The sequence below is a fragment of the Anopheles funestus genome, chromosome X (genome assembly GCF_943734845.2).
Source record: "Anopheles funestus chromosome X, idAnoFuneDA-416_04, whole genome shotgun sequence".
NCBI classification, from domain to species: domain Eukaryota; kingdom Metazoa; phylum Arthropoda; class Insecta; order Diptera; family Culicidae; genus Anopheles; species Anopheles funestus.
The window spans coordinates 5,336,672-5,359,990 of record NC_064597.1 but is presented as its reverse complement, the minus strand read 5'-3'; the positions used below and the strand labels follow the sequence as shown (position 1 = coordinate 5,359,990).

Genomic DNA, 23,319 nt, shown 5'->3' with positions numbered 1-23,319 from the left:
GTCTGTATGTTTTTTGTTCGCTTTTGTAAACGATCATTATTTGAAGGTTTTTTTCAGGCTTGCGGATTGAAATAATATTTGAGTATGTTTATTGCTTTACCCAATGGCCTTCGATTCGTTCAGTATTTATCTTTGTCCTTTGTACGCATTTAATTTTTTTTATACTAATTCCTTATTCACTCTGAAAGTTCAGGTAGCATATGTTATTTTTTGTTGTAACTGTCGCTATGAACTATCATCTTTTCTTTATTTCTTTATTTACAGGTTGTTTGAATATTCGTGATGCAATTACAATAAATTACAGGTGTACTTACATCATTTATTATTTTATTTACATATTTTACGATCGCACTAAAACCATAAATGCTTGAAGTTCGTTACCTTTACGTTAAGCGCCGTTCAGACGTATGAGCTATCTTGAACCGGCAGCAAGCATTTTTCATTCTTTGACGAACATCCAGGAATTTTGTTGTTGAAATGTCTTATAGAGACTTTGATACCTAAGGAATTCTTTCGTCTCCAACATCCATGAATGACTGAGTAACAAACACCTGTCCAGATAAATAGCTGAAGGGCTATTGTTTTTGTTTTTGAACTGAACAGCAAACGTTTGAGAGCGTTCGTCACACGTGTCTTATTTCTTTTATCTGTACGTTAGCACTAGGGATGGGAAAAATATCAAAAAAAAGGTTTGGATCCGACTCCGAAGTAACGGCTCATTTCGGAGTCATAAAAAACCCGGCATAAACGCCTAAGTCATTTATAAGGCTATAAACCTTAGGAGATTTTCAAACTGATAGATTTTTTTAATTTCTTTTATTATTTTTTTTATTTAAAACATTATTTGAGTGAAAAGAAACTCATTGGTTGCATTGGCATTAAAATAAATCAATTTAAATATTTTTGCAAAATTTCTCAAAAAAAAACGTAAGGGGTAAGCCTTATGAAATTTTCGAGTTGAAAATTTTTTTTAAATTTTATTCCGATTTTTTTATTTATTTTTTTATATTTGAAGCATTATTTAAGTGAAAAGAAACTGATTGCAACAAATTCGCATTTAAATAAATCAATTTTTAATTTTTTTTCAAAATTTCACAAAAAAAAATTTTTTCTATACAGAGCGAGATGGTCCGGATGGGATTTGATCTCCGGTCTGGACTGGATTTGATCAGTTATCCGGTGTCGTTGGTTTGACTTTATTTACGATGCGATTAGCCGACTGCGGAGCTATTGTAACGGAAGGTGTTCCAGAGTCTTTAGTTCCGAACCAGCTCGTCAGCCAGAATAGAACGTTCCGAAATGCACATCACTAGTGGAGCACCACCAATTGTAGCGAAGCAACGCAGTTCAACATGTTGAACAACATGTTGATGTTATGAAACCGTGCGTTCGTTTATATGTGACATCAGGGGGTCACTAATTGTCACATAGCGGCAACATTGAAAACAATAAATAAATAAATGCTATGAAATCATGCAAAGGGAAATTATTCTCGTTGATTTTTCACGTATTATTTAAAAACCAATTTTATTTGTTGATCATTATGAACTACAGTTTTCGTTTGAGAAAGCCATGCTTGCAACGCATTATAATCAAAATATCTACAAAATTTAAACTGTTTCCTCTTTTCAAAAGTTAATAAAAAATACAAAAAGTATTCATATTCTTTTGATGAAGGGACAGAAGGGCTTAACAAATCTAATTCGACGATAATATTGCTCACAACTGTGGGGAAACAGAATCGTTTTTTCAAAAAATGGAACGAATCGTAATCAAATCGGTTCGAAAATCAAACAATCGAACAACTCTCATCCTTTATTATACCATCAACGATGACATAAAAATGTTAACAACTGTTATGAAACGTCAAGCATTTTGTTAGCTAAATGATAAAGATTTCTCGCCAGAAAAGCAGATAAATTAACATAAAATAAATCTAAAGGAAAAATGTTACTCTAGCACTCAACTCCGATTGCCTATTTCCATGGAAAATGTGTCGACAAAAGTCAAAGGATATCCTCTCTTTCTCCCAACCCCGTGTACCAGAATGGGAAAGGAAAAACTATCGGCCTGTGCGTTAACAACATCGACGCATGGGGCAACGCACTTATATGGAGCACATTGGTGCGAAAGAGTGGGCAGCGGGTGCGTAGAAAGAGAGCAATAAAAGAGTAACATAAACTTACCATGGACATGGGTATAGATGGTCTATACCGTGCAGAAGGAAGAAAGAGGAAACCATCGCAAGAAGTGTAGCATAAGAAGAGAGAGCTACCAATATAATAGAAATGTGTACCAAAGCGAGCCAGCTACAATCCTTAGAGGCAAACTGTCAAAATGGCCGTCGAGGTTTGCTGCTGTTGCTGTGTGGTATCGTCGTACGGTGCACACACTGCACACGGTATGTGTCGCTACGAGTAATAGATCGAACCAAAACTATATCCTGCTCTTGCGTCCTAAACTAGTTGAACAAACAAAAAAAAAAACAATAGAACGCAAGCATCCATTCGTTGTACGGATGGAAACTAGCCGCGCGATTGGAAACTCAGCCAAATTTCCACGACAATAGTGCACTGCAAAACCGCGTAGTAACGGGTTGAAGACAACGAAGAACGGCAGGAAACAAGGGGTGTGTAACAAGTGTGGGGAAATAGCAGAAAAAAAAGCGAAGAAGTAGAACCAGTGTGCAAAAGCGAAAGAAAGTGCTCCCTTCAATCAACTATTTATTCCTGCAATAACCAATTCATCGTTTGAAGGGTTGATCCAAACAAGGAGCAAAGCACAAACACACACGCACACAACTACACCCTGTAAGGCCATCCAGGCGCCAAGTGCAATAAACCTCACTGCAAACAAAAGCAGGAATGAAATGGCAAACAAATCATAAAAAAAAACGGCGACAGTAGCTGCTTAGCATACATTCGCTCCAGCTGCTGAAAGAAGTATCCAGCAGTGTTTATGCTGCTTCTGTGTGTTGGTGTGTGTATATAAAAGGGCCACATTGACAGGATACGTTACTACAAAATGTGGTTTACCTTTGTGGAAAATCCACGCCACTATTCCCACTACGTGAAGTGAAGGCCATATTGGGCCATCGTGCAGTGAAAGAAGGACGCCATTGGTGTGGTGCGGCCAAAGGGAAGTGTGTGGACATTAAACAACAAAAAAATGTAACCAATTTTATTCCCCGAGAAAAGAAAAAAAAATCCCTTGATCAGAACGGCCACCGATCCCGGGGAATCATCCACAATCAAAGAAACGATCCCCCCCCCCCAAAACGCCCCAAACACGGGGTTGCACGCACCACAAAAAAAACAAAAAAAAAATAGGACCATAGTATGTGAAGAGCGAGAGCGAGAAAGAGAAACAAATAGTAGCAGAATGTGGGTGCGAAAGAGAGCGGCAAAGTGACAGACCGTTTCAATCAAAAACCTTTACCACCCCCTTTACCACCGTTGGTGGTGGTGGTGTGGTGATGGTCATCACCCTTTTTCTTGTGCGGATGCGTTTTTTGGGCTCTCGGCAGCAGCAGTGGCGGTGTAGTGGTGTGTGCGTACGCAAGGGTAGGAATGATGACTGTGCGACCACACGGTAACAACAACAACAACAACAACAGACCGCAACTGGAAGAAAGCATTTACACCAGCCCACCTTCCAACCCCCAACCACCCCCCCACCCCACCCCGTACTCGTGATAGCAACAAATGGGTGTATTTGTGACCGAAAGCACAAGTTTGGTGTGAAAAAACGCGTTCGGTGTGTTTTCTTTTGTTTGTTTGTTTGGTTCGTTTCTGTGCGATCGGTGTGTGTGTGTGCGCGAGCGCACCTGTGTTTGCGTGTATCCTTGCGGTGTATCCTGAAAGCAAAAAGGTAACCATGCTACCATACAAATGCACCATCCTTCCTGTTGGAACAGTGCTAGAAATGTGTGTTTACTGTGTCTGTCAAGCATGACCCATTTTAAGCCGAAAAAAAGGGAAAAATCTACCCCCGCGTAAAACCCGTCCCATTACATCGCGCTGGCGCATCTGTACGTGTGTGTGTGCGTTTTTTTGTGTATGTGTGTCGAGCATAATACAGAAGGGTGCAGCAATCCCCCGCGGGGTGTGGAAGGCAGACAGCCATCGATTCATGCCAGAAGAACCCAGTATTTGTTTACCTTGCGTATGTGTGTGTAATTTTGTACGTTAAAATGTGTGCCGTGTGTGTGCGTGCGGTGTGCGTGTGTGCCGCAGTAATCAACACTGTCAACAGCAGCATAAACAGAGGAAGAAGATGAAACAACAGCACGCGGACAGAAGGCAAAGGTTTTGAACAGCAAAAAGGGGACACATCAACCCAATCAACCAAAAAAAAACGCCCCCCAAATGTGGTTTCACAATCAATCCGCAACGCAAGATAGAAATCCTTCTTGTACGAAGCTGGTCCTTTGCGTAAGAAGAGACTATGTCCTTACTGTTAGCGATGTTCGGCATGCTCTTGCTACACTGCTACTAACGGTGGCAATATTTATGTATTAAAAATATATACAACTGTGTGTGTGTGTGTGCGTTCGAAACACGCGAACGCATGGTCCTTATGGCATTGGCCACAAGTCAGCAGCAACAACCCATCAGCAATCAGGACGACTCCAATCCGGTAGGTAGCAAAGAAGTCGGTAAATTAAAACCTCTCGGTTACCAAAACTGGGTTCACATTTGTACCATTGATTCCGTCCATACACATCCCCTTTTTCAGGTATCCTGGTATGGATGTTTACACTGGTCACCTTGATGATCTCACGTATCCTTGATGGGTGCATATTAAGGCATAATGGGGGAGAGAGGGACATTAACACGGTCCATCTACGTACTTGGTGAAACATGTAAGAGAAATCGGATTTGTTTTTTCGTCGTCTTCTATCCATCGTCAATCCGGTTTCCAGTGTTAAGAGTCACCATCTGCAAATTGAGTATTGGGTGAATCTGAATCAGATTCATGATCTGATGATCATGATGATCATGGTCACCCCCACACAGCACTTTTAATGAAAATTAGTTAGCAAGGAATTATAAAAGATTCATGAATCTTCGAGGATTCATAAATCTGTTTGGAGTCGACTCATGACTTGAATGACTTTTCACTGACGATTCATATGAATGACTCTTTTCAAAAGATTCAATAAGCACAACACTAGTAAATTGTTTCTGTGACTAAATGAATGAGGGGGCGTCCCGGTGGTGTATGTGATAAACGGCGCCGGCCCACAAGACAGGACTGGAGCTCAAATCCCACCCGGACCGCGTCTCCCCTTAGCATGTACTGACTATCCTGCTACGTGGTAAAATAAGTCTTGATACGGCCAGGCCGTTCTAACCGAGCAAAAAAATAAATAAATGAGAATGAGAATGAGTGAGTTAAATCTTTCTTATGAGTGAGTTAAGTCCACCAAGAGTTGTTGTAACTCATATGAGATTCAACTCACTTCTCACGAGTGAGTTGTGTAACTCATCAAACAATCTTTTCACTCATGAGTCACGACTCTTTACGGTGAGTGAGTTATTTAACTCATGAGTGAGTATAAACTCGTTAGTGTCTTTTAGGGACTCAGGAGTGAATCCACCTTAGACCTTAGACACCTTGTGATTCTCATCACAAGATCACTAAATTTTTATTTTGGGGATTAATGATGAACTTAAGACTTTTTTTGGCTCGGATATCTGTGATCTCATTCTTGCCGATAATCAAAAAATAAATTAAAAACATATTCAGATTCCTCAATAGAACCTAGTAGAAGGGAAGATTTATTGGGAAACTGATCCCTTCAGTTCGGAGGAGCTAAAAAAGCCGATGTTTGCTTGAAAGGTTAAAGTAAGTAGGTCAAGTTCCGAGGCGCAACAAAAATCCCCACTAACTGATCATGATCGATTGGTGAACTGTCTGGAAGTACAGCCGCCATGATGTGAGTAGACGAGAGGAAGCAAAAAAAGTCATGTGTCCCACAAGCCAAGTACAGAAAAAAGGGGTATCTTTAAAATGGTCTTTTAAAAGCGAAATGCAATAAAAATGGCACAGAAAAAACAGGTTTAGCAAAACACATTCTCGCTCTTTCTCTCTTTATATGTCCTGGGCACAAGTTTTTTTTGTTTTGTCTCGATCTCGGTTATTGGTAGTATTTCCTGTTTTGTTTTGTATTTTTAGGTCGCTGCACATATCTGTCGTTCACGCACCGCTATAGGACCCGTTGGTAACTTTCATTTGCCGGCAGCGGGACTGTGTGCATCGCTTTGCTGCGTCACAAAGAAGAATCGTGTAGCGCAAATATGTGCAAACTACAAGCGTATACTGCGTATTACAGATCGAAAAACATAAAAGGAAACATTAAAACATTAGTACTATGTGATGATGAGGATGACCCTTGAGAAGAAGGGTTTCTTTTGGGGGTAAAATAAAAACCCCCAAAAAAAAACAATCTACAATTCCAAGTCCCAATGGATGTGATGATCTTCAAACATTCCCTTTGGAGAAAATTGCATAAAATAAAAGCATGCTGCTAACCGCCTTTCTTTCCTCACCCTCATTGGCCATAATAAGACAAACAAATTTACAAACTTCTGTCCAATTGCAGCTGGTAGCAGACGGAGAAGAATGCACATTCAAGAGCAGCAGTATTAAAATTGCCTTAGACCTCTCTCTTACCGTTTTGGTGGGCGCCAACAAGGAAGCGGACTGACTGAAGGACGGTCGCATTTTGCCCGAGTCGCATGCGGGACTAAAATTAGAATTCGTCTGCCCTAAAACACCATCCACCGCGTGTGTGTGTGGATGTTGTTTTTTTCCCCCGGCGCTGTTTATTAGGGCAGCTTCTCAGCCGATGGACACAGATCATAAACATGTTCGCAAAACTGAAGGCAAAAGGGTGTTTGGAGAGCACGACACGGACCGATCTGTTTGTCCAATCGTGTCATGTGTGTTTGACGTTATATTACCGATACTGACCGAGTCTCGAGCTAGAACAACAGCTGCAAAAATCGAACAACTTTACCATGTTAGTGGAAGCAAAAATTATTATTATGCAAAGATCTGATCACACGAAGAAATGTAACTGCGACAGCTTAATAAATACACAAAGATCTTTAAACACCGTTTCCCGCTCAGCTGACACCGCGATCGGCAATAAAATAAAAGGCGGCCGAGAATAAACTCATTAAACGTATAATCGAACCGGTTGCAGTAACTCATGAATCGATGAACCATTGACAGGTTTTTTTTTATGTCTCCGAAGGGTTAAAAAGCATGCATTTTTACGATCGACCCGAGCGCAAATATTTATAGCGCCGTGTTGTAAATGTGTTTTCCTCTTTCCTGTTTTTTTTGTTGCTTCGATCGTCCAAGCGCATTTATCTGTCTGAGTGCGCGCGAATACAGCGAACAATGCACTTTTTTTTATTAGATGCTTGTTTGGATGCACTTTTGAGCGTCGATCTGCACACGATCCTGCACACGATGCGTGGAGAAAGAACTTGCACAGGCACAAAAACGGTTTTGCCGTGTGCAAAACGGTGGATTCACAATTTAATCTGAAAGCTGAAACAATATTTCGATTTATGTCGACACGCTTGATAATGATTGAACATGACTGGTGAAGGACAGGCGATGTGCAACGAAAACGGAAAGCAATAAATTAATAGCAACGAAAAAGAAGTGCCCCCGATGGTCGTTGAATTTCGACACACAGACACACACACATATGCAACTTCTTGTGCATTTTTCTTTTTTTGTTTTGAAAAGAATTTTGTTGTTTACCAAACTAAAAAAAAAAAATGCTTTCTTGTGACCTAATTTGGGAGAATTTGATTTTTAACGTTTTGATTAGTTTTTAACGCACATTAAAAAGTAAAAGTATACGTTGTGACATTTATCTGGTTACAAGTGTCATCCTTGTTAGGCGATGATTGCAACTCAAACACTACTAATAGCAATAAATGGATGAAATTTTATTTCAACTCATCCCCTCAAAAAAAAAAGACATACATTCGCAAAACATATGGCCTCACGCAGAGAGGGGGTTTGTAACAAATACAGCCCCGTGTAACGTTTCACCGTTGATGCAACACATATTCGTGAGCCTCGCTTTCCGTTTCTTTCCGATGGCCTTCACGGTGCACGCGTGTTCCGAAAGTAATGCCGACCGAGGGGAGGGGGGGAGGCCACCGGGGGCTTTTGTGCGTAGGAGTAACAGTGTATGTGTCGGCTGCTGGGTGGTTGGTGCGTGTCCATATTTTTCTCCCTTCGCCTGGTGTGGTGCGATTTGTGGTGACCAGCACCAGAGTCTGTTGGGTATGTGAGATTTGGAATAGTTTTTTTTTTTAATTTATTTGTGATGGGAATTGTGGAATGTTTTCTGGCCGTGTGATACCGTTTGTGAAATTCCTGCATCAATGAAAAAATGTCAACCATCGCATCGGATTTTGCTTATTTACATCAAATCGATGCTTTGCTTATCAAAAATTCCACCAGAACCATTCGCTGGAATCAGCACATTTTGTTGTTGTGTTTTGCCTTGCCTTGTCTTCCGGAATGCAGTTCCTGGGCAGTGGAATGTGTTCGCTGTGTGATAATGCACTCGTATGTTCGAGCGCTACAACGCAGATGATTTTATACGAAAAAAAAACTATGGTGGAGCAAGCACACATGGTGGTGTATGTGATAAATGGCGCGGGTTCCAAACGACACGAACTGGGTTCGAATCCCATCCGGACCGTTCCCCTGTAGGAAAAGGACTTGGCTATCCAGCTATGTGGTAAAAATAAGTCCAATAAGCCAGAAATGGTCGGCATGCCTTAGAGAGCCAAGAAGAGAGAAAGAGAGAGAAGACAGCTAAACTTGTCCTTTAATAGTTCACATGGAATTTTAACATCCCTTTTCATTTGTAATATTTTTTTCAACTTCCATGATGGATGTCGCGTTTTGCTCCAAACATAAGCAGAGTTTGCATACGCCAGACGATGAAGAGGCATCTAATGTAAATAATAGGTAAGTTAACTGAACCTAAGATTGGTGAATAATCGAATTAAATGTTTTTCTTTTGTTTTTTTCATCCCCCCATTTCAGCCGTAGCGAATGCCAGAAGCTCAGAACCAGTCAAGAGACCGTAGCCTTGATGCTTGGGTCAAACGAGCATCTTCGTGCCTCGTGCGAGGATCAAGTTAGAGCGACGAACATCACGGCGTCCCGTATTACTGTCAGCGTCAGTAATTCCAGCACGTTGGAGAGCGTTTTAAATGACGAATCAGCGCATAGATATGGTGCCGGTGCAGTGGAAACCGGCGAGAGTAAGGTTGAGGATAAGGCAGCCAGTCGACCGACGTCTGCCTGCAGCAGTGGTAGCAGTTCTTCCTCATCCGATATTCAACAGCACCTACAGTCGATGTTTTGTTTACTGCGGCCGGAGGAAACGCTCAAGATGGTACGTACAATGCACAGGAAATCTTTGTACTTGATGCAAGTGTTTTGATGCCGTGTTGTGATGGGAGTTTCCGAGCGGAGGTTCACCAAAGGAAAACCGAATTCCGTCTTCAAAAACAATCCGGAGTCAACACCGGATTCGCATCCTGTCGACTGTGGAATTTACTCCGCAACCCCTTCTGAAGTTGACTCCGACAGTGTCGATCCGGTGTCGATCATGTTTTTTTAAGTTTCTGCATTAGAATTCTTCAGGTCTTAGCGGAGTTTTGCTTAGGTTTCAATGCACTTTTTCCTCAAAATAATGTTCCTCATTTTTCCTCAGATTTTGTCCAAAGATTTTTAGTTGAATTTCATCATAGGTTTCCAATAGTATTCCACAATTTTTTGAGGAATTTTGTGTATGAATTCTTGAAGTTTGTTGTGGAGTTTTATACAGCTTTCTTCAGGATCTTAAGATAGTGGCTTTCCAACAATTTCACTGATATTCCAGCTCTGTGTTATGAGGAGTTTTCCTCAGTTTCCACCCAGCTTTTCCTAAATATATCGGCAACCTTTCTTTTCAACTTTTCCCAAATATTCTAGCAGTTGTCCATAATTGTCTTCAGGGTTTTCAGTGTTATTCTATTTTTGGAGCTCTGTATGGAGTCTTGGAGCTATGGGTCTATGGAGCTACAATGCTCTGTAGATTATCGCGTTGTTTTAGTGGGCGTCTCTGGAGTTGATATCAGTGTTAACTCGTGTGACGAGTCCCCGGTGCCGATGTTACGATTTTTCGATTTTCCAACAACATTCCACAAATCCTTGAGGAATTTTGTGTAGGAATTCTCGAAGTTTGTATTGAGGTTTTCCACAGTTTTATGTATAGTCTGAAGAGAGTGACTGTCTGAAAGTTTTTCATACATTTTCTTTCAGTTTTCTTCAAAGATTCTGCCATTGTTTCTTAAGTTTGTTCAAAATCTTCAATCGAATTGCTTCCAATTCCTGACTAAGGTTTTCTTCCTTCGTTGGGAGTAAAGTTTCCTATAATTTTTCTGGAGTTTCGTGGATTCCGCAACTCTCATGTATGGTTTACAACAATATGCATACTAAACATCTGCTTTGACGTACCATTCTATACAGGCTGTAAAACTGGAATCTTTACGGACGGGTCGTACGAGGTATTTGGTCGTGGTATCGCGCACCGTTACAAGCAAACGCCATAACACCGGCACGCTGTACCTTACCGGCAACGGAAGCACCGGCACCACAAACGGTAACATCTCATCGTGGCCATTGTCAGCGACGCCGGTACCGATCGTCACGCCAACCGCGTCGCAACACTTTGGTCGTAGCACCTGCCCGCCACTGTCCGGCACGGTAACAGCGGCCCATATGCGCCACGGTAGCTGCACCAGCGAAACATTTGCCGGCATTGATACGTTTGTGTCCAGTCTGGACAACTGTGTCCTGAATGTTGGTTCCATCAGCAGCAGCGGTCGTTTGCCCGATGGACACGTGCCGTGTAGGAGTGATCAATGTGATAGTAAAACTAATAGTAGGTTAATTAATAGCACTGGAACGGTTGAGATGGCACCGTCGGGCATCAGCAGCACCGACCCGGTTGGTGAACCTTTGGAAGGTACGCCCGGTACGGACGATGCGACGATCGGCGATAAAGTAGACTGCCCACACGAATCCGCAAGCGCCTTCAGCCAGGGGGAGCTGCAAAATCAACAATACCAGAACCAGCATTCGAACAGCAACAGTGCCATCACCGTCGAAGGTGGGAAAAAGATCGAAGAATCCTGTCTCCTCGGCATTGATTGCAACGAACGTACGACGGTGGGATTGGTGCTGAAAGTACTCGCCGATACCTCCATACGGTTAGACGGTGATGGGTACGTATGTCACGTGAATTACTAAAAGAAGTTAAAGAATTTTTTATATTTCACCTTCTAATTCTATTTTTTTCTTCGGTGTTTTGTCTTTTTCAGAGGTTTTAGCGTGAGTTCGTGCGGCAAGCAGCACATCTTTAAGCCGGTCTCGGTGCAGGCAATGTGGTCCGCACTGCAGACGCTGCACAAGGCATCGTTTAAGGCGCGTGAGCACAATTTTTTCGCGGGCGGACCATCCCACGATTGGGTGTCGTACTATGAGGCGCACATTGATTCGGACCGTTCCTGTCTGAACGAATGGAACGCTATGGACTCTCTCGAAAGCCGGCGGCCACCGTCGCCGGGCTCAATACGTAGCAAGTAGGTGTTTTGCGGGCAAACAAACGGCAGCTACTGGCCACTATACTGTGCTTCCCTTATCTACTCCACTGTTACAGACCAACCGAGCGTGAGGAAACGGAAAGCGTAATACGTTCCAAGCTGAAGGAGGTGATGATGTCTGTCGATCTGGACGACGTTACGTCGAAGTTTATACGCGGCCGGCTGGAGGAGTTGCTGGATATGGATCTGGGCGAGTACAAACCGTTCATCGATGCCGAAATGCTCGTCATCCTCGGACAGATGGATGCGCCGACGGAGATTTTCGACCACGTGTATCTCGGTTCGGAGTGGAACGCAAGCAACCTGGAGGAGCTGCAGCGTAACGGGTATGTGTGCATCGATTAAACTTAAATTTCGATACTAATCGCTGTTTTTTTTCTCCCAAAAAAAAACATTCAACAGCGTCCATCACATACTGAACGTAACACGCGAGATAGACAATTTCTTTCCCGGGCTCTTTCATTATTGCAACGTCCGTGTGTACGATGATGAGAAAACGGATCTGTTGCGGCACTGGGACAACACGTTCAAGTTCATCTCGCGCGCCAAGATGGAAGGTTCGAAGGTACTTGTGCACTGTAAAATGGGTATCAGCCGGTCGGCATCGGTCGTGATCGCGTACGCGATGAAAGCGAACGGTTGGAACTTTGATCATGCGCTGCGCCACGTCAAGGAGAAGCGCAGCTGTATCAAACCGAACAAGAACTTTCTGATGCAGCTCGAAACGTACCAGGGTATGCTGGATGCGATGAAAAACAAGGAAAAGCTCCAACGCAGCAAGAGCGAAACGAACCTGAAGCTGGCCGGTGCAAAGGAGGGACGCTCGTTACCGGGCAGTGAACCGACGCCGTTGATACAGGCACTGAACGGTGCCGGTGGTGGTCAGTCCGGTGGGAAAAAGCAAACCGCGAACGGTGTACTGCTAGTGTCCACGGTAGGGAAGGCAAGCCATATTGTTGAAACGGTCGATGTCAATCTTTCGGCTGGTGATGGTGTTGAGAAGACCGAATATGCAATAGCACCGGAAGGGGAAGATGAAGGAGATTCTGGTCCTGGTCGGGGACGTGCAAGGGCACGTCAAACGAAATTGCAACCCGCCCATCAGCAACACTTAAAGCAGCAGCAGCACGTACAACCGGCGAACAGTACACAAACGCAACCGGAACAACAAATGGCGTTTCCCGCCAATCCGTGCGTTAGATCGAAGCACAACAAAATTATGGCCAATCTCTTTCTACCGGCGGCCGGCAACAAGCTGTTTAACCCTTGCGAAGGCCGTGTTTGTACGCGCGGTTCCGGTGCATTAAAGCGCCACAAAAGTCTATCGCCCGACTCGTTAAATCCTCGCTGGTCCGGTAATTATGATTTTGACGTTTCCTCTCTTGCGTACGCCGAACAAGCCTGTCCGGCCTCCGCTAGGAGAGCATCACGTACCCGCACCATGCTCGAACTGGACAATCAAGCCGAACCGTATGCCGGCGTGACGGCGGTCGGTTCCGCCGGTTCCGGGCGCCGAAAGCAACAAAGCTACTCACTGGAACATCTGCACGGTGGTGCGCTCGAGATGCGTTCACCCTGTACGGAAACGAAAACGATACGGATGCCGTGCGGCAACGGGCAGAACTACAGCGTTTCCCCGAACCAGATAGTGCACTTGCAGGACAAGCTGCCAGCGAACGAGGTACGGAAAAAGGTTTCTTCCAGCCTGGCAACGACCGGTACGGGTTCGTCAACCACGACCATAGCGCGCGGGGACAGTATCTCCCGGAAACTGTTCCTCAGCAGCAGCAGCAGCAGCATTGGGCCGCATGAGCCGGGTTCCGGCGTCACCGGTCAGCCACCTGCCGCAACAGTGCCATCCACCGTACCGTCGTCTTCAGCAACCTTGGGATCCACGGTGAAAACAATCGTTAACGAGCTAGAGTGTAATAGCAGTAGCAATATACCGGTCGCACCACCGCCACTGCTAACCGATCCGGCCGCAATACTGTCGACCGTCGTTCCGATACCGATCGCATCCGTAGCAGCGGAAGCGGCAGCAGTTGCCGTTGCTTCAGCCATTCGTGAAGCGACTCGGAAGGATGTTCCCGAACCGAAAGATACACCGTCGGCACCGGACGCTAAAGGTGATGATGCTAAAGGTACGAACAATCCGGAACAGTGGGATCCCGGAGAGACCGACGGCAGACCGAACGAACCAATCTGTTGGACGTCTTCCGCACAAATCATTCAACAGTGCCCTGGTGGGGGTTTTGCGGAACCAACAAACAGCGATGGTGGTGGTGCGAACAGTAGCGAGCTTGGTGAAATTACACCGGAACTCCCAGAGCCATCAAACTGCTGTCCCGGCAAAACATCGCGTGAGGGCGTTATGCGCCAAAGTTCGTGGAGTAGCTGTGATTCGAGCTGTACCGGTACGGATGAATCGGGACGGATCGGTGGCATTAGTCAAGTCCGGCGGCTAGGGTCCACACCCGGTCCGTCCGGTGTGGTGCACAGTAGCAGTGCGGCGGTAATCGAGGAAAGGGAAGAAATACCGTGGCATCCTGGGACGGTGAAACGCACGAAGAAACGCATCGAGCAGCGCAGTACGAATGCTGCGTGTGGAACACTAAAATGGAACGCGCCGCCCGGGACAGCATCATCCCTGCAGCCGACACCGTCCGCATTAGTAGAAAAAGCGACAACGGGTGAGGAGGCCGCACCCGCACCGGTAGACGAACATTCACAAACGCGAAAAACTGCACAAGATGAGCTGGGACAGGTGGAAGGCTATCATCCGCATACCGTACGCGAACGGCAGGGAATGGTTTCGTCGAGTTACGCACGCCTATCAGCCTCAGCACCGGATTCGTACAACCTTTACGCGGAACCAGCCAGCCGGGTGGTTGAACCGCACACAGTAACCGAACCGTTGCCTGCGAAGCGACAGGTTAAGCTTAACCATCAGCATTCGTTTGCCGGTACGGGGGAAGGAACCGGTTCGTACTGTTTGCGGGTAAGCTTTCGTACTGGTGATCGCCAGCAGCACCAAGAGACCGGTGATGGTGCTGTTGAGGAGGATACGTTTAATGCGGGTAAGGTGAGAAATTTAAAGATGAGCTTTGAGGCGAAATCGAACGACCGTAGGCAAGGGCCGAAAAAGGTACGTTCGCTTCCATCGTCACCGGTTGCGGTGCACGTAGCGATGGGCAGTCAAACGAAGCGACCGTCCGGCGCTCAACCGGTTTCTACCATCTCCTCCACCACCGTTATCCCGTCTTCATCCTCCTCCGTAATGTCCACCTCACCATCATCATCATCACCGGTGCCGGGGGTGGCGACCGTCGCAGGACCGGCAGGAGGTAAAAACATTCACCAGTGCATCACACCACCCGAGGATGTGACGGTACGCGATCTTGTCGATCGGTATGAAGTGCAAGGTCCCCGTACGCGTACGACTGGCAGCAATTCACTGTCCCGAACGCAGCGTCCACGTTCGGTATTCGAACCACTCAAACAGGGTAAACCGTTTGCACCAACCGCTAATCTGCTGTCTCACTCCACCACACAGTGGCGGCTTGATGAGTCGATGCGACCACCGGTACCGCCGCTCGTTCGTGGATTAGTGATACCGCAACAGAGTGGGAATGGTGGAAGCGCCACCGTATCCTATAATAATAACAGTAGTAGCAGCAGTAGCAGCAACACCACGCATAACAACGTACAATCGGGTCGCGTATCGTCCGGACCGAGTGTTGGTACTAACAGCAACAGTAATACCAGAAATAATAACAACACGCGCATAATGCTACAGTCTGGTGGACCTGGCGACGGTGTCGCTATCGGTACGGTGGGTGGTAAACGACCGCAGCAGCATGGTAGAACGCATCCGCTGGCAAAAATAAGCCCCAGCGCAAGGCATCACCATCATCACCTGCATGTGCATCACCATCATCATCTGGTGCATCATCAGTACAACATTGGACAGCTGCAGCAGCATCGTCACATCGGTACGGCACCGGGACCGGGCGTATCCGGTACAACTGGCCCATCGGCCACTGTCACAGCGAACGCTTACAACACGATGTGAAACCCCAGTCGCTTTATCCACCAGCTTGAGACAACATTGATTGTTGGTTCCCCCCCTCCCCCCGCGCCCCACCCACATCCAAGACGTCGTTAGGACAATCTTAGTGGTTTTGCGATGTTTTTTCCTCACCTTTTTTGCTTTCTATTCTACTTTTGTACCGTGTTCAAAAGAAAAAAAGGTCCAATTATGGCCAAGGGACCATTTGATACTTTTTTTTTTGGTTTTCGCTTTTGGCGCAACACCTTTAAGTGATGAAGTTTAAGCTAGCACAAACAGTCAACAATATATTTTATAGCTTTTGTTTTTTTTTTTCTCGATTGTGACGTTGTTCATTTTTATATATAAATATATTTATTATTAACGATGTATAGAAAGCGCTCAAGTTTTTGTTGTGACTCGCAAGCGCGCGGCACATTCTCTTTCTCTTTTTTTTTCCTGTCACGTCCCACGTGGTATTACCTTATTTAGCAAAATCCCGTTTACTGAACAACGTCAATGGTGCAATAATGAAACGATAAATCAAGGAAAGCAGCTTTATGGTTTTGTTTTTGTTTTTTGGGGTCCTAGCAAATTAATCCCCACGCTTATTCTTAATTGTTCAATTTTTGGAAACAAAATTTACGTTACTCTGTGCATGCATTTCAATAAATTGTATTTGTTTTTATACTTCCCCCCCCCTTTTTTTTTGGTTGTTACGTTGCTCAATTACAGCTTCACGCGTCCTGTTACAAAATTAACATTCCCTTTTACTTGGAAAGGTTTTTCTTTATTATGTTGATAATTGGTTGATTTGTTAAAGTAAACATTTGATGAAACATATTGATAGTGATAATGCAGTGTCAATAATTTGGACAAAAAGGGCATTCACTCGAGCTTCCTTTTGGACGGCAGAATAGTCTATGCGAGCGAAACCGTGCAATCGTAAAACAAAACAACAATACCCTTCGAAACAGGCTGCTCATGCTTCGCTGTCTACTTCTCAATTAGTAAAAACCTAGTCAAAACCCCATGAACGAAACAAGCTTGTTCGCATTTTTATTATTTTTTTTTTTTACATTTTTATCATTCCAAGTTAAACATCACGCTTGTATGATTTGTTATCCCAATGTCCAGAGCGCACAGTGAAACGATTGCTTCGTTTTCTCTGTCGTTCTTCTTCTGCTTGTTTAGCCTGCTCATGGTCGGTCAATCCGCTTCCAGGGAACTCGGTCTAAGGCAACATCCACGGCTGCATCCGTTCGACTCCACCTGATCCAGGCAACGAGAGCTCGCTGTGCTCCTCCTCTACCTTCTTGGTGGAGCATGAGTGGCATTCTCATCACGTGCCCCCGGCAATCGAATCCTTCCGGCTTTGACAACCGCTCAGCTAGCTCGTGGTCGTTCCATTCACTGGCACTGCGTGATCATTTTTTCAACAAAAAAAAACTTTTGATCTCCCGCTTTATATCAATTTTCTAATTTCCTAAACATTGCAACACTTCCTACTGTTAATGATCTCGCATAAAACAAATCATAACGAAATTACAAAACAAAATGCATAGGCGAAGCAAATGGGCTCGCGCGTGTGTGTGTGTGCGCGTCATAATAAGGATGTGTTTTAGGGACAACAATGCGGTTTATGATTGTTTTTTTTTCATCTTCATTTTGCGTGCGCTTGTTCCAGGGACAGTTGTAGGGATAGATGCTAAGGACATGCTGCACCTGCATTTCCATTGACAACACGGCCGCGCCGGCTTCCCAATTAATGTTAGGTTTATTTTAATGATACATGTTAAACGATTGTGCGTGTGTGTGTGTGTGTGTGTGTTTTGTGTGCGTATTCGTGTGCATATGTCCGTGCATGTATATAAGCTAGGTAGATGGAAGCAAACAGTGAAACCGACTGTAGGAAGCAAAGGATAACCAATACACGTGACGTGCAAGGATTCAGAAGAGAAGAAAAGAAAAACAAGCAAGAACTACAAAAATAAGCCCATCCGCTGTGTACAGTTAGTTACTCATTCAATTTCATCGAAAAAAAGGGATACGCTAAACGTTAAATCAATAAATGCAGAAAAATTATGCCCCCAAAAATAATGTCTTTTGAAGGTATTAGATTGTATCTACCATTACTTGATTATGTGCTTTCTTTTATTTGACTTTAAGGTACATAATTGAATGGCTCTGTAAGTAATGCTGGATATACGTTCTTATAAAGGGTAAGTTAAGGTAGGAGAAGAAGAGATCTTTCTCATTGAAAAGAAAGAAAAAGCGCTGTAAAGGATCTATTCTTTTACATTACCCCAAAAAGAAATATTATTGTGGTAAAAGGATTGCTTCGGAACACGAATTGTGATACAAAGATGCAGACAAACAATTGTATACTTTAATTTTTTTAATTTATTTTCACTAACTGGCACACCATCTGAAGGAACTAGCATCACACCTTCTAAAACAACGCAACCATACATAAAAATAATAATCTGATAAAATAAATTGTATGGATGGTTTTGTTGTATTCACCCCTTTTTTAGGGTTACAGTCTACTCGTGGAAAAAAACAAAAGGAAATCAACTATTATTTTGTGGTTGTCGCGTGCTTAATGCGGAGTCATTTGAAACAACCTTCATTTTTGCGAACATCAGATGCAATATTGGTGGATCAGGTGTGTGTGTGTGATTAACAAAAAAAGGTTAAATTAAACACTTTCGTAACGAATGTACAACGTATCTTTAAGACATTTTTGTTTCGACTGATTTAGCTAACATAATTGGTGTGTTAGACAACTACATATGATGCTGCACTTTGCATTGACGCAACGCTTCGTTGAAGCCCTCGCACAGCGTCAAGTCGGATTGGTTTTGGGCACAGGAAAGGAACTGCTTCATCTCCCAAGCGCACGGACCCGTCTCACCGGCCTGATGAGCGGGGGCAGGTGCGTACTGCTGTGGAGCGGCCGCTACCGGTGCAGCTTCCTTGGAATCCGAACCACTGAACATTCCCGTTAGCGCATGGCCCACAGTATGACCCTGAAAAAAAAAACGAGTGAGGTAGGTTAGTATTGCTTACGTTTCGATGCAATAAAATCGAGCAATAAATACTTACCACCGCTGAACCGATGGCAACACCGCCCGCTGTTGCGGCCATTTGCGCCATCAAACCAGGACCCTGCGATGGAGCAGCCATTGGTGGGGCAACGGCAGCTGGGGCTGCATGCTGCACAACGGGTTGTTTCGGGGCAGGAGCTGGAGCAGGGGCTGCTGCCATAGGAGCCCTGAAAAATTGTAAAAATATAAACAAACGTAGTTAGCTTTATGAGTGTTAGAGAAGCAGCAATGATCCAAAGGTCAAAGCTACGACACAGTTAGGAAGATCCTGCTGAAAAACATGTGTGTCATCATGCATCCAACAGTCTAGAAGAGTCAACGGAATCTTCGAGATGTTTCATCATGCTTTTCCTTTTCCTTACCGACTGATGTGACCACTGAAAAACAACACATGAGTAATGTGTGTTCGCATTTTCAAAAAACGACATTTCATCGTATTATGAAATGTGGTGCAATGACACAGAAAAATTTGCACAGTTTGGAAAATAACAGATTCATCATCACAAGATATTAGTTGTGATTTAGCAGCACATGCTAAAATCATATGCACAAAAATACTGACGCAACACGGGCCCCATCACGCAACAATATCACACCACCTTTCTTTTCTTGTCTTTACTATTTACAATAAACCAAGATGTTCTTTGTGGGAGATTCATTGTTGGTTGAAGAGTTATGCTAATACATAGAAAGGTTGTCCAGTGTGACGTTTTTACATAAATTATGTAGAACATCCAGATCATGAGATTATATAACATTGTTTTTTTCCAGATGTTTACCACGCCGATGGTTTTAGGCTTGCACAAATCAAGAGAGAAAAAAACATCGGTGAACTAACCTAACCTCAATTAGCATAAAATGATATGTACCTGCGAGCTGCTGGGGGTGGCGATGCTGTACGTCCTCGTCGTGGCATTTTTATGCTCACTTTAATAAATACTTTTTGATTGAAGGTTTTGAACAACAATAATGATGAACACCTGATATCACCACAAGCTTAAATCTTTTGCTGCGAGTTCACTTCACGTTCCACTTGCTTTGGTATGCTTTAACTTTGAGATCGCTATTACACAGTGTTATGACGGTAGACATGATGGCATAGAAGAGGAGGTTAGCCAAATATAAACTTCAAATCTGGTGCAAATTTGACACAATGGGTACGGTATATAATAAAACAAGCTTGTATTAAACAGCATTTATTGTTTGTTAAATTAAGTTTGATATTTTTTGACAATTTATAAAAGAGTAATTGTTTTTTGCAAAACAATATCAGTTTAAAAATAATTTAACATCGTTATGATAGAAACAAATAATCGCAAGAAAGTTTTAGCATGCAACAAATTTTCAAGAACAATGTAAATGACATGTTGGTCCCTTGAAATTAAAATAACGCAGTTTTATATTGGTTCAAAATCCCATAAATATTGTAATTTTGTTTGGTGAATCTTTTTGTAGTATAGAAGGTATAATTATCTATAAGTGATAAGTGAAGTTAATTAAAATAGCGATAATGACTTGCAACGCCGCTGATAAATGGCTTTCTCAAGCACCCGTTGAATAAATGAACTCCAAACGAAGCAAACTACTAATATGAAAACAGTGGCATCGGAACGAGAGTTTTCATGCAAAGAAAAAACATTTCGTATCGAAATAATCGGCTAAAGTGACTCGAAACTAAAAGAAAATCGTCGCGCGATTGTGAAGTTCCATCCTACAAAACGTACAGTGAAATGCATGAAGTTCAATTTCGAGATTTGCGGATGTTTCCGCAGCTTCCAGCCTCACATACATTGTCATCATACGAAGACATAAGTACGGTAAGTTTTTGCTAAAAGTAAACGGATAAGATAAGCTTGCCGTAATGAAAATGTTTTCTCTCTATGGATATACGTTTATTCTGATGCTTTTTGTTTCCATGATTTGACTCGATGAAATATTGCTTTACCAAACATTCTTACCTTCTACCGTCCATGCTGCAATAAGTGAAAAAATAAGTAATTCGTATTTAAGATCGGCTTCTGGTTTCTATCAACTCTATCGTTTTGGGGAGAATCGGAGTGTGTAGTCGGCATAAGCAGGAGGACTGTTCGGGATATAAAGCGCACAAAAATCATTCATTACGGATACATCGAAGAGAAACACCAGCTCTTTATTAGGCACTAAATGTTGAACATGTTATCCATTTGCGCAACCATTTGGTATTTGGAGCATGGTGAGCAGCAACTAAGTTGCTGGTTTGGAACATCCTTACGGTGTCTTCGGGGTTTTCGGGGTACAATTCTGCTTCAGCTTAAGCTCGCGTAAAGCAGCTTTGGCCAGTCGCTGATCCTCCAGGGTGACGACCACCATAAGTTCTGAAAACGTGCAACAAGATTAATTACACGCAGTCACTTTTATGTTTCACTTCAATGAATGTATGGTTTCGGTTAAATTACTTACTCTTTTTAGTGCTCCAGCGTTTATAATTGGGCTGGTGAATTGGCTTTCCACCGGTGTCCATTTTCAGCGGTTTAAGATAGCACGTACTGTTCCTCCTTTGGCTGACAACGAAATGATGCCAAAAACGATGAGATGAATGAATACGATTACATCATCAGCACCGTTGCTAGGATACAGGGCGTCAAAAATTTTAATTCGAAAAGTTTTTTCTTTCACGCTAGTAGGCTGGACGCTGGATGAATGAGGAATAATATATGCAGAATGAACTAGAACGGATATAGGAAATATGTTTATTATTGAACTTTCAATTCTATGCGGATTCATTTCCTACCGAAGGAAGTCCAATGCGATAGATACGTTAATTTTAAACACAAAAGCTGCATGACTTCTCACGGCTTCAAATTCCATGCAGGACCACAGAAGGTGATCAACATCGTGGAATCCAATACCGTAGCCACAAACTTTTGTCTGAGCCAGATTAATACTCTGTAGATGTCTGGATGTGATTCGACATGTGTCGGGATATCTGCACGATCTACAGAGAGCCCACCGAACCAAGGCTGCAGGAGGGACACTGTTTTTTATTATTTTTTATTCTTTTTTTATCTAAAGCATTATTTGCAATTTATAAAATTTTGCAAAATTACTCAAAAAAGAAGGTAAGGCTATAGCCTTATGAAATTTTCAAATTTTTCGATTTTTTTTAATTTCTCAAAAAAATGGCAAGGGGTACCCCTTATGAAATTTTCGAGTTGAAAATTTTTTAAAAATTTTTTTCTGATTTTTTATTCTTTTTTTACTTTAAAGCACTATTTAAGTGAAAAGAAACTTATTGCAACAAATTCCCATCAAAATATATCACATTTAAAGTTTTTGCTACATTGCTCAAAAATGAGGAAAATTTTACATTTTCTCAAACAGGGTAAGGAACTTGGTTCCTGGAATAACTTCTGGCACAGACATCTGAGGGCATGGCTGTCCAAGAAGAAAATGTAGCCATTGGTCCCATCTATCGACCACAGGTTAAAGATTGGCGATTCGTTGGATACCGACCGAGTTATAGGCAAAATTTGGTGCGAAAATTACCCTTAGTAAATTTTCATTTTTTTGAATTTTTTGATTTTTTCATTATTTTTCACTCTTTTTTTTATTTCAATCATTATTTGAGTGAAAAGAAACTCAGTGCAACCAATTGGGATTAAAATAGAACAATTTTATTTTTTTTTGCAAAATTTCTCAAAAAAAACGTAAGGGGTAAGCCTTATGAAATTTTCGAGTTGAAATTTTTTTGAAATTTTTTTTCTGATTTTTTATTCTTTTTTTTAATTTAAAGCACTATTTAAGTGAAAAGAAACTTATTGCAACAAATTCCCATTAAAATATATCACATTTATAAAATTTTGCGCAATTTGTAGAAAGCTTCGGTTGACTCGCTAAAGACACCGAAGCCTGTGATCTCCTCAGAGGATGATCCAACAGTGTAGTACGTGCTTGTTTGGTCTAAATGGCCATACTTGTTCATGAAAATCCTCGGAACTACCCTCGGGCGAAGATCATTGGGTATGGTCTTAATTTCCATAGAGGTATTTGTTGTTAAAATGGAACTATCGGTCTCAGGAAGGACAGTACGGTTTAATGCCTGTGGAGCGCCTGTAAACCTTGGTAAACCATCAAAATTTTGCTCTTAGAACCTGTCTCTAGAAATTCTTTAAAATTTCCTATTATCAAGGGATTTGACACTGAAGAACGAACTAGAAGGCGAATTGACAGCATTTCATAACGAAGTTTGAGTGGCATCACTCCGGTCATCACTTCCAGGGACATGTTGTGTGTAGATTTCGTGCTGCCTAATGCGAGTCTAAGAGGAGAGTACCGTTGTCTTATACAGTCGTAGGATGTCTGATAGGTGTGCGCCCCACTATTCGAGTAAGTAATGACAAATATTTAAGCAAAGCGGAGAAGAGGTAGTAATAATGCAAAAAACCATATCGAAAATGAGCACAATCATTTATTATGAGAA

At 42.9% G+C, this 23,319-nt stretch overlaps 2 protein-coding genes and 1 long non-coding RNA gene across 4 annotated transcripts in view; 2 read left to right on the top strand and 1 right to left on the bottom strand.

Annotated features, from left to right (window-relative positions):
• The first annotated feature begins 1,726 nt into the window (after positions 1–1,726).
• LOC125772355 (uncharacterized) lies at positions 1,727–17,835 on the top strand. 2 transcript variants are annotated; one of them, XM_049443984.1, is made up of 7 exons: positions 1,727–4,638; positions 8,969–9,015; positions 9,094–9,448; positions 10,567–11,324; positions 11,421–11,681; positions 11,759–12,028; positions 12,105–17,835. In XM_049443984.1, the coding sequence occupies exons 1-7, from the start codon at positions 4,570–4,572 to the stop codon at positions 15,772–15,774; spliced, it is 5,430 nt and encodes a 1,809-aa protein (XP_049299941.1). In that variant the 5' UTR covers positions 1,727–4,569; the 3' UTR covers positions 15,775–17,835. The 2 variants fall into 2 exon arrangements, with proteins under 2 accessions (XP_049299941.1, XP_049299931.1); XM_049443974.1 differs by having other exon boundaries at positions 8,966–9,015.
• A 303-nt stretch (positions 17,836–18,138) lies between these two features.
• On the bottom strand, positions 18,139–19,964 carry LOC125773741 (coiled-coil-helix-coiled-coil-helix domain-containing protein 2). The gene is made up of 3 exons (XM_049444426.1): positions 19,730–19,964; positions 18,859–19,027; positions 18,139–18,782 (listed from the first exon to the last, which is right to left on the bottom strand). Exons 1-3 carry the CDS (start codon positions 19,774–19,776, stop codon positions 18,540–18,542), a joined length of 459 nt encoding a protein of 152 aa, XP_049300383.1. The 5' UTR covers positions 19,777–19,964; the 3' UTR covers positions 18,139–18,539.
• Positions 19,965–20,214: 250 nt separating this feature from the next.
• The window catches only part of LOC125773800 (uncharacterized), an 83,735-nt gene continuing 80,630 nt past the window's right edge, over positions 20,215–23,319 (top strand). The window contains exon 1 of the long non-coding RNA XR_007420384.1: positions 20,215–20,677. This is a non-coding gene — a long non-coding RNA (uncharacterized LOC125773800). The remainder of the gene's footprint in view (positions 20,678–23,319) is intronic.

Bases quoted from the DNA above. Each gene is read 5' to 3' on its own strand.
- LOC125772355 (XM_049443974.1), top strand. From the start codon at position 4,570: ATGGTCCTTATGGCATTGGCCACAAGTCAGCAGCAACAACCCATCAGC. The intron at 9,449-10,566 runs GTACGTACAATG...CATTCTATACAG, and splicing joins CGGAGGAAACGCTCAAGATG to GCTGTAAAACTGGAATCTTT. The intron at 11,325-11,420 runs GTACGTATGTCA...TGTCTTTTTCAG, and splicing joins ATACGGTTAGACGGTGATGG to AGGTTTTAGCGTGAGTTCGT.
- LOC125773741 (XM_049444426.1), bottom strand. From the start codon at position 19,776: ATGCCACGACGAGGACGTACAGCATCGCCACCCCCAGCAGCTCGCAG. The intron at 19,028-19,729 runs GTACATATCATT...ACAATTTTTCAG, and splicing joins CCACCCCCAGCAGCTCGCAG to GGCTCCTATGGCAGCAGCCC. The intron at 18,783-18,858 runs GTAAGTATTTAT...TTTTTTTTTCAG, and splicing joins TTGCCATCGGTTCAGCGGTG to GGTCATACTGTGGGCCATGC.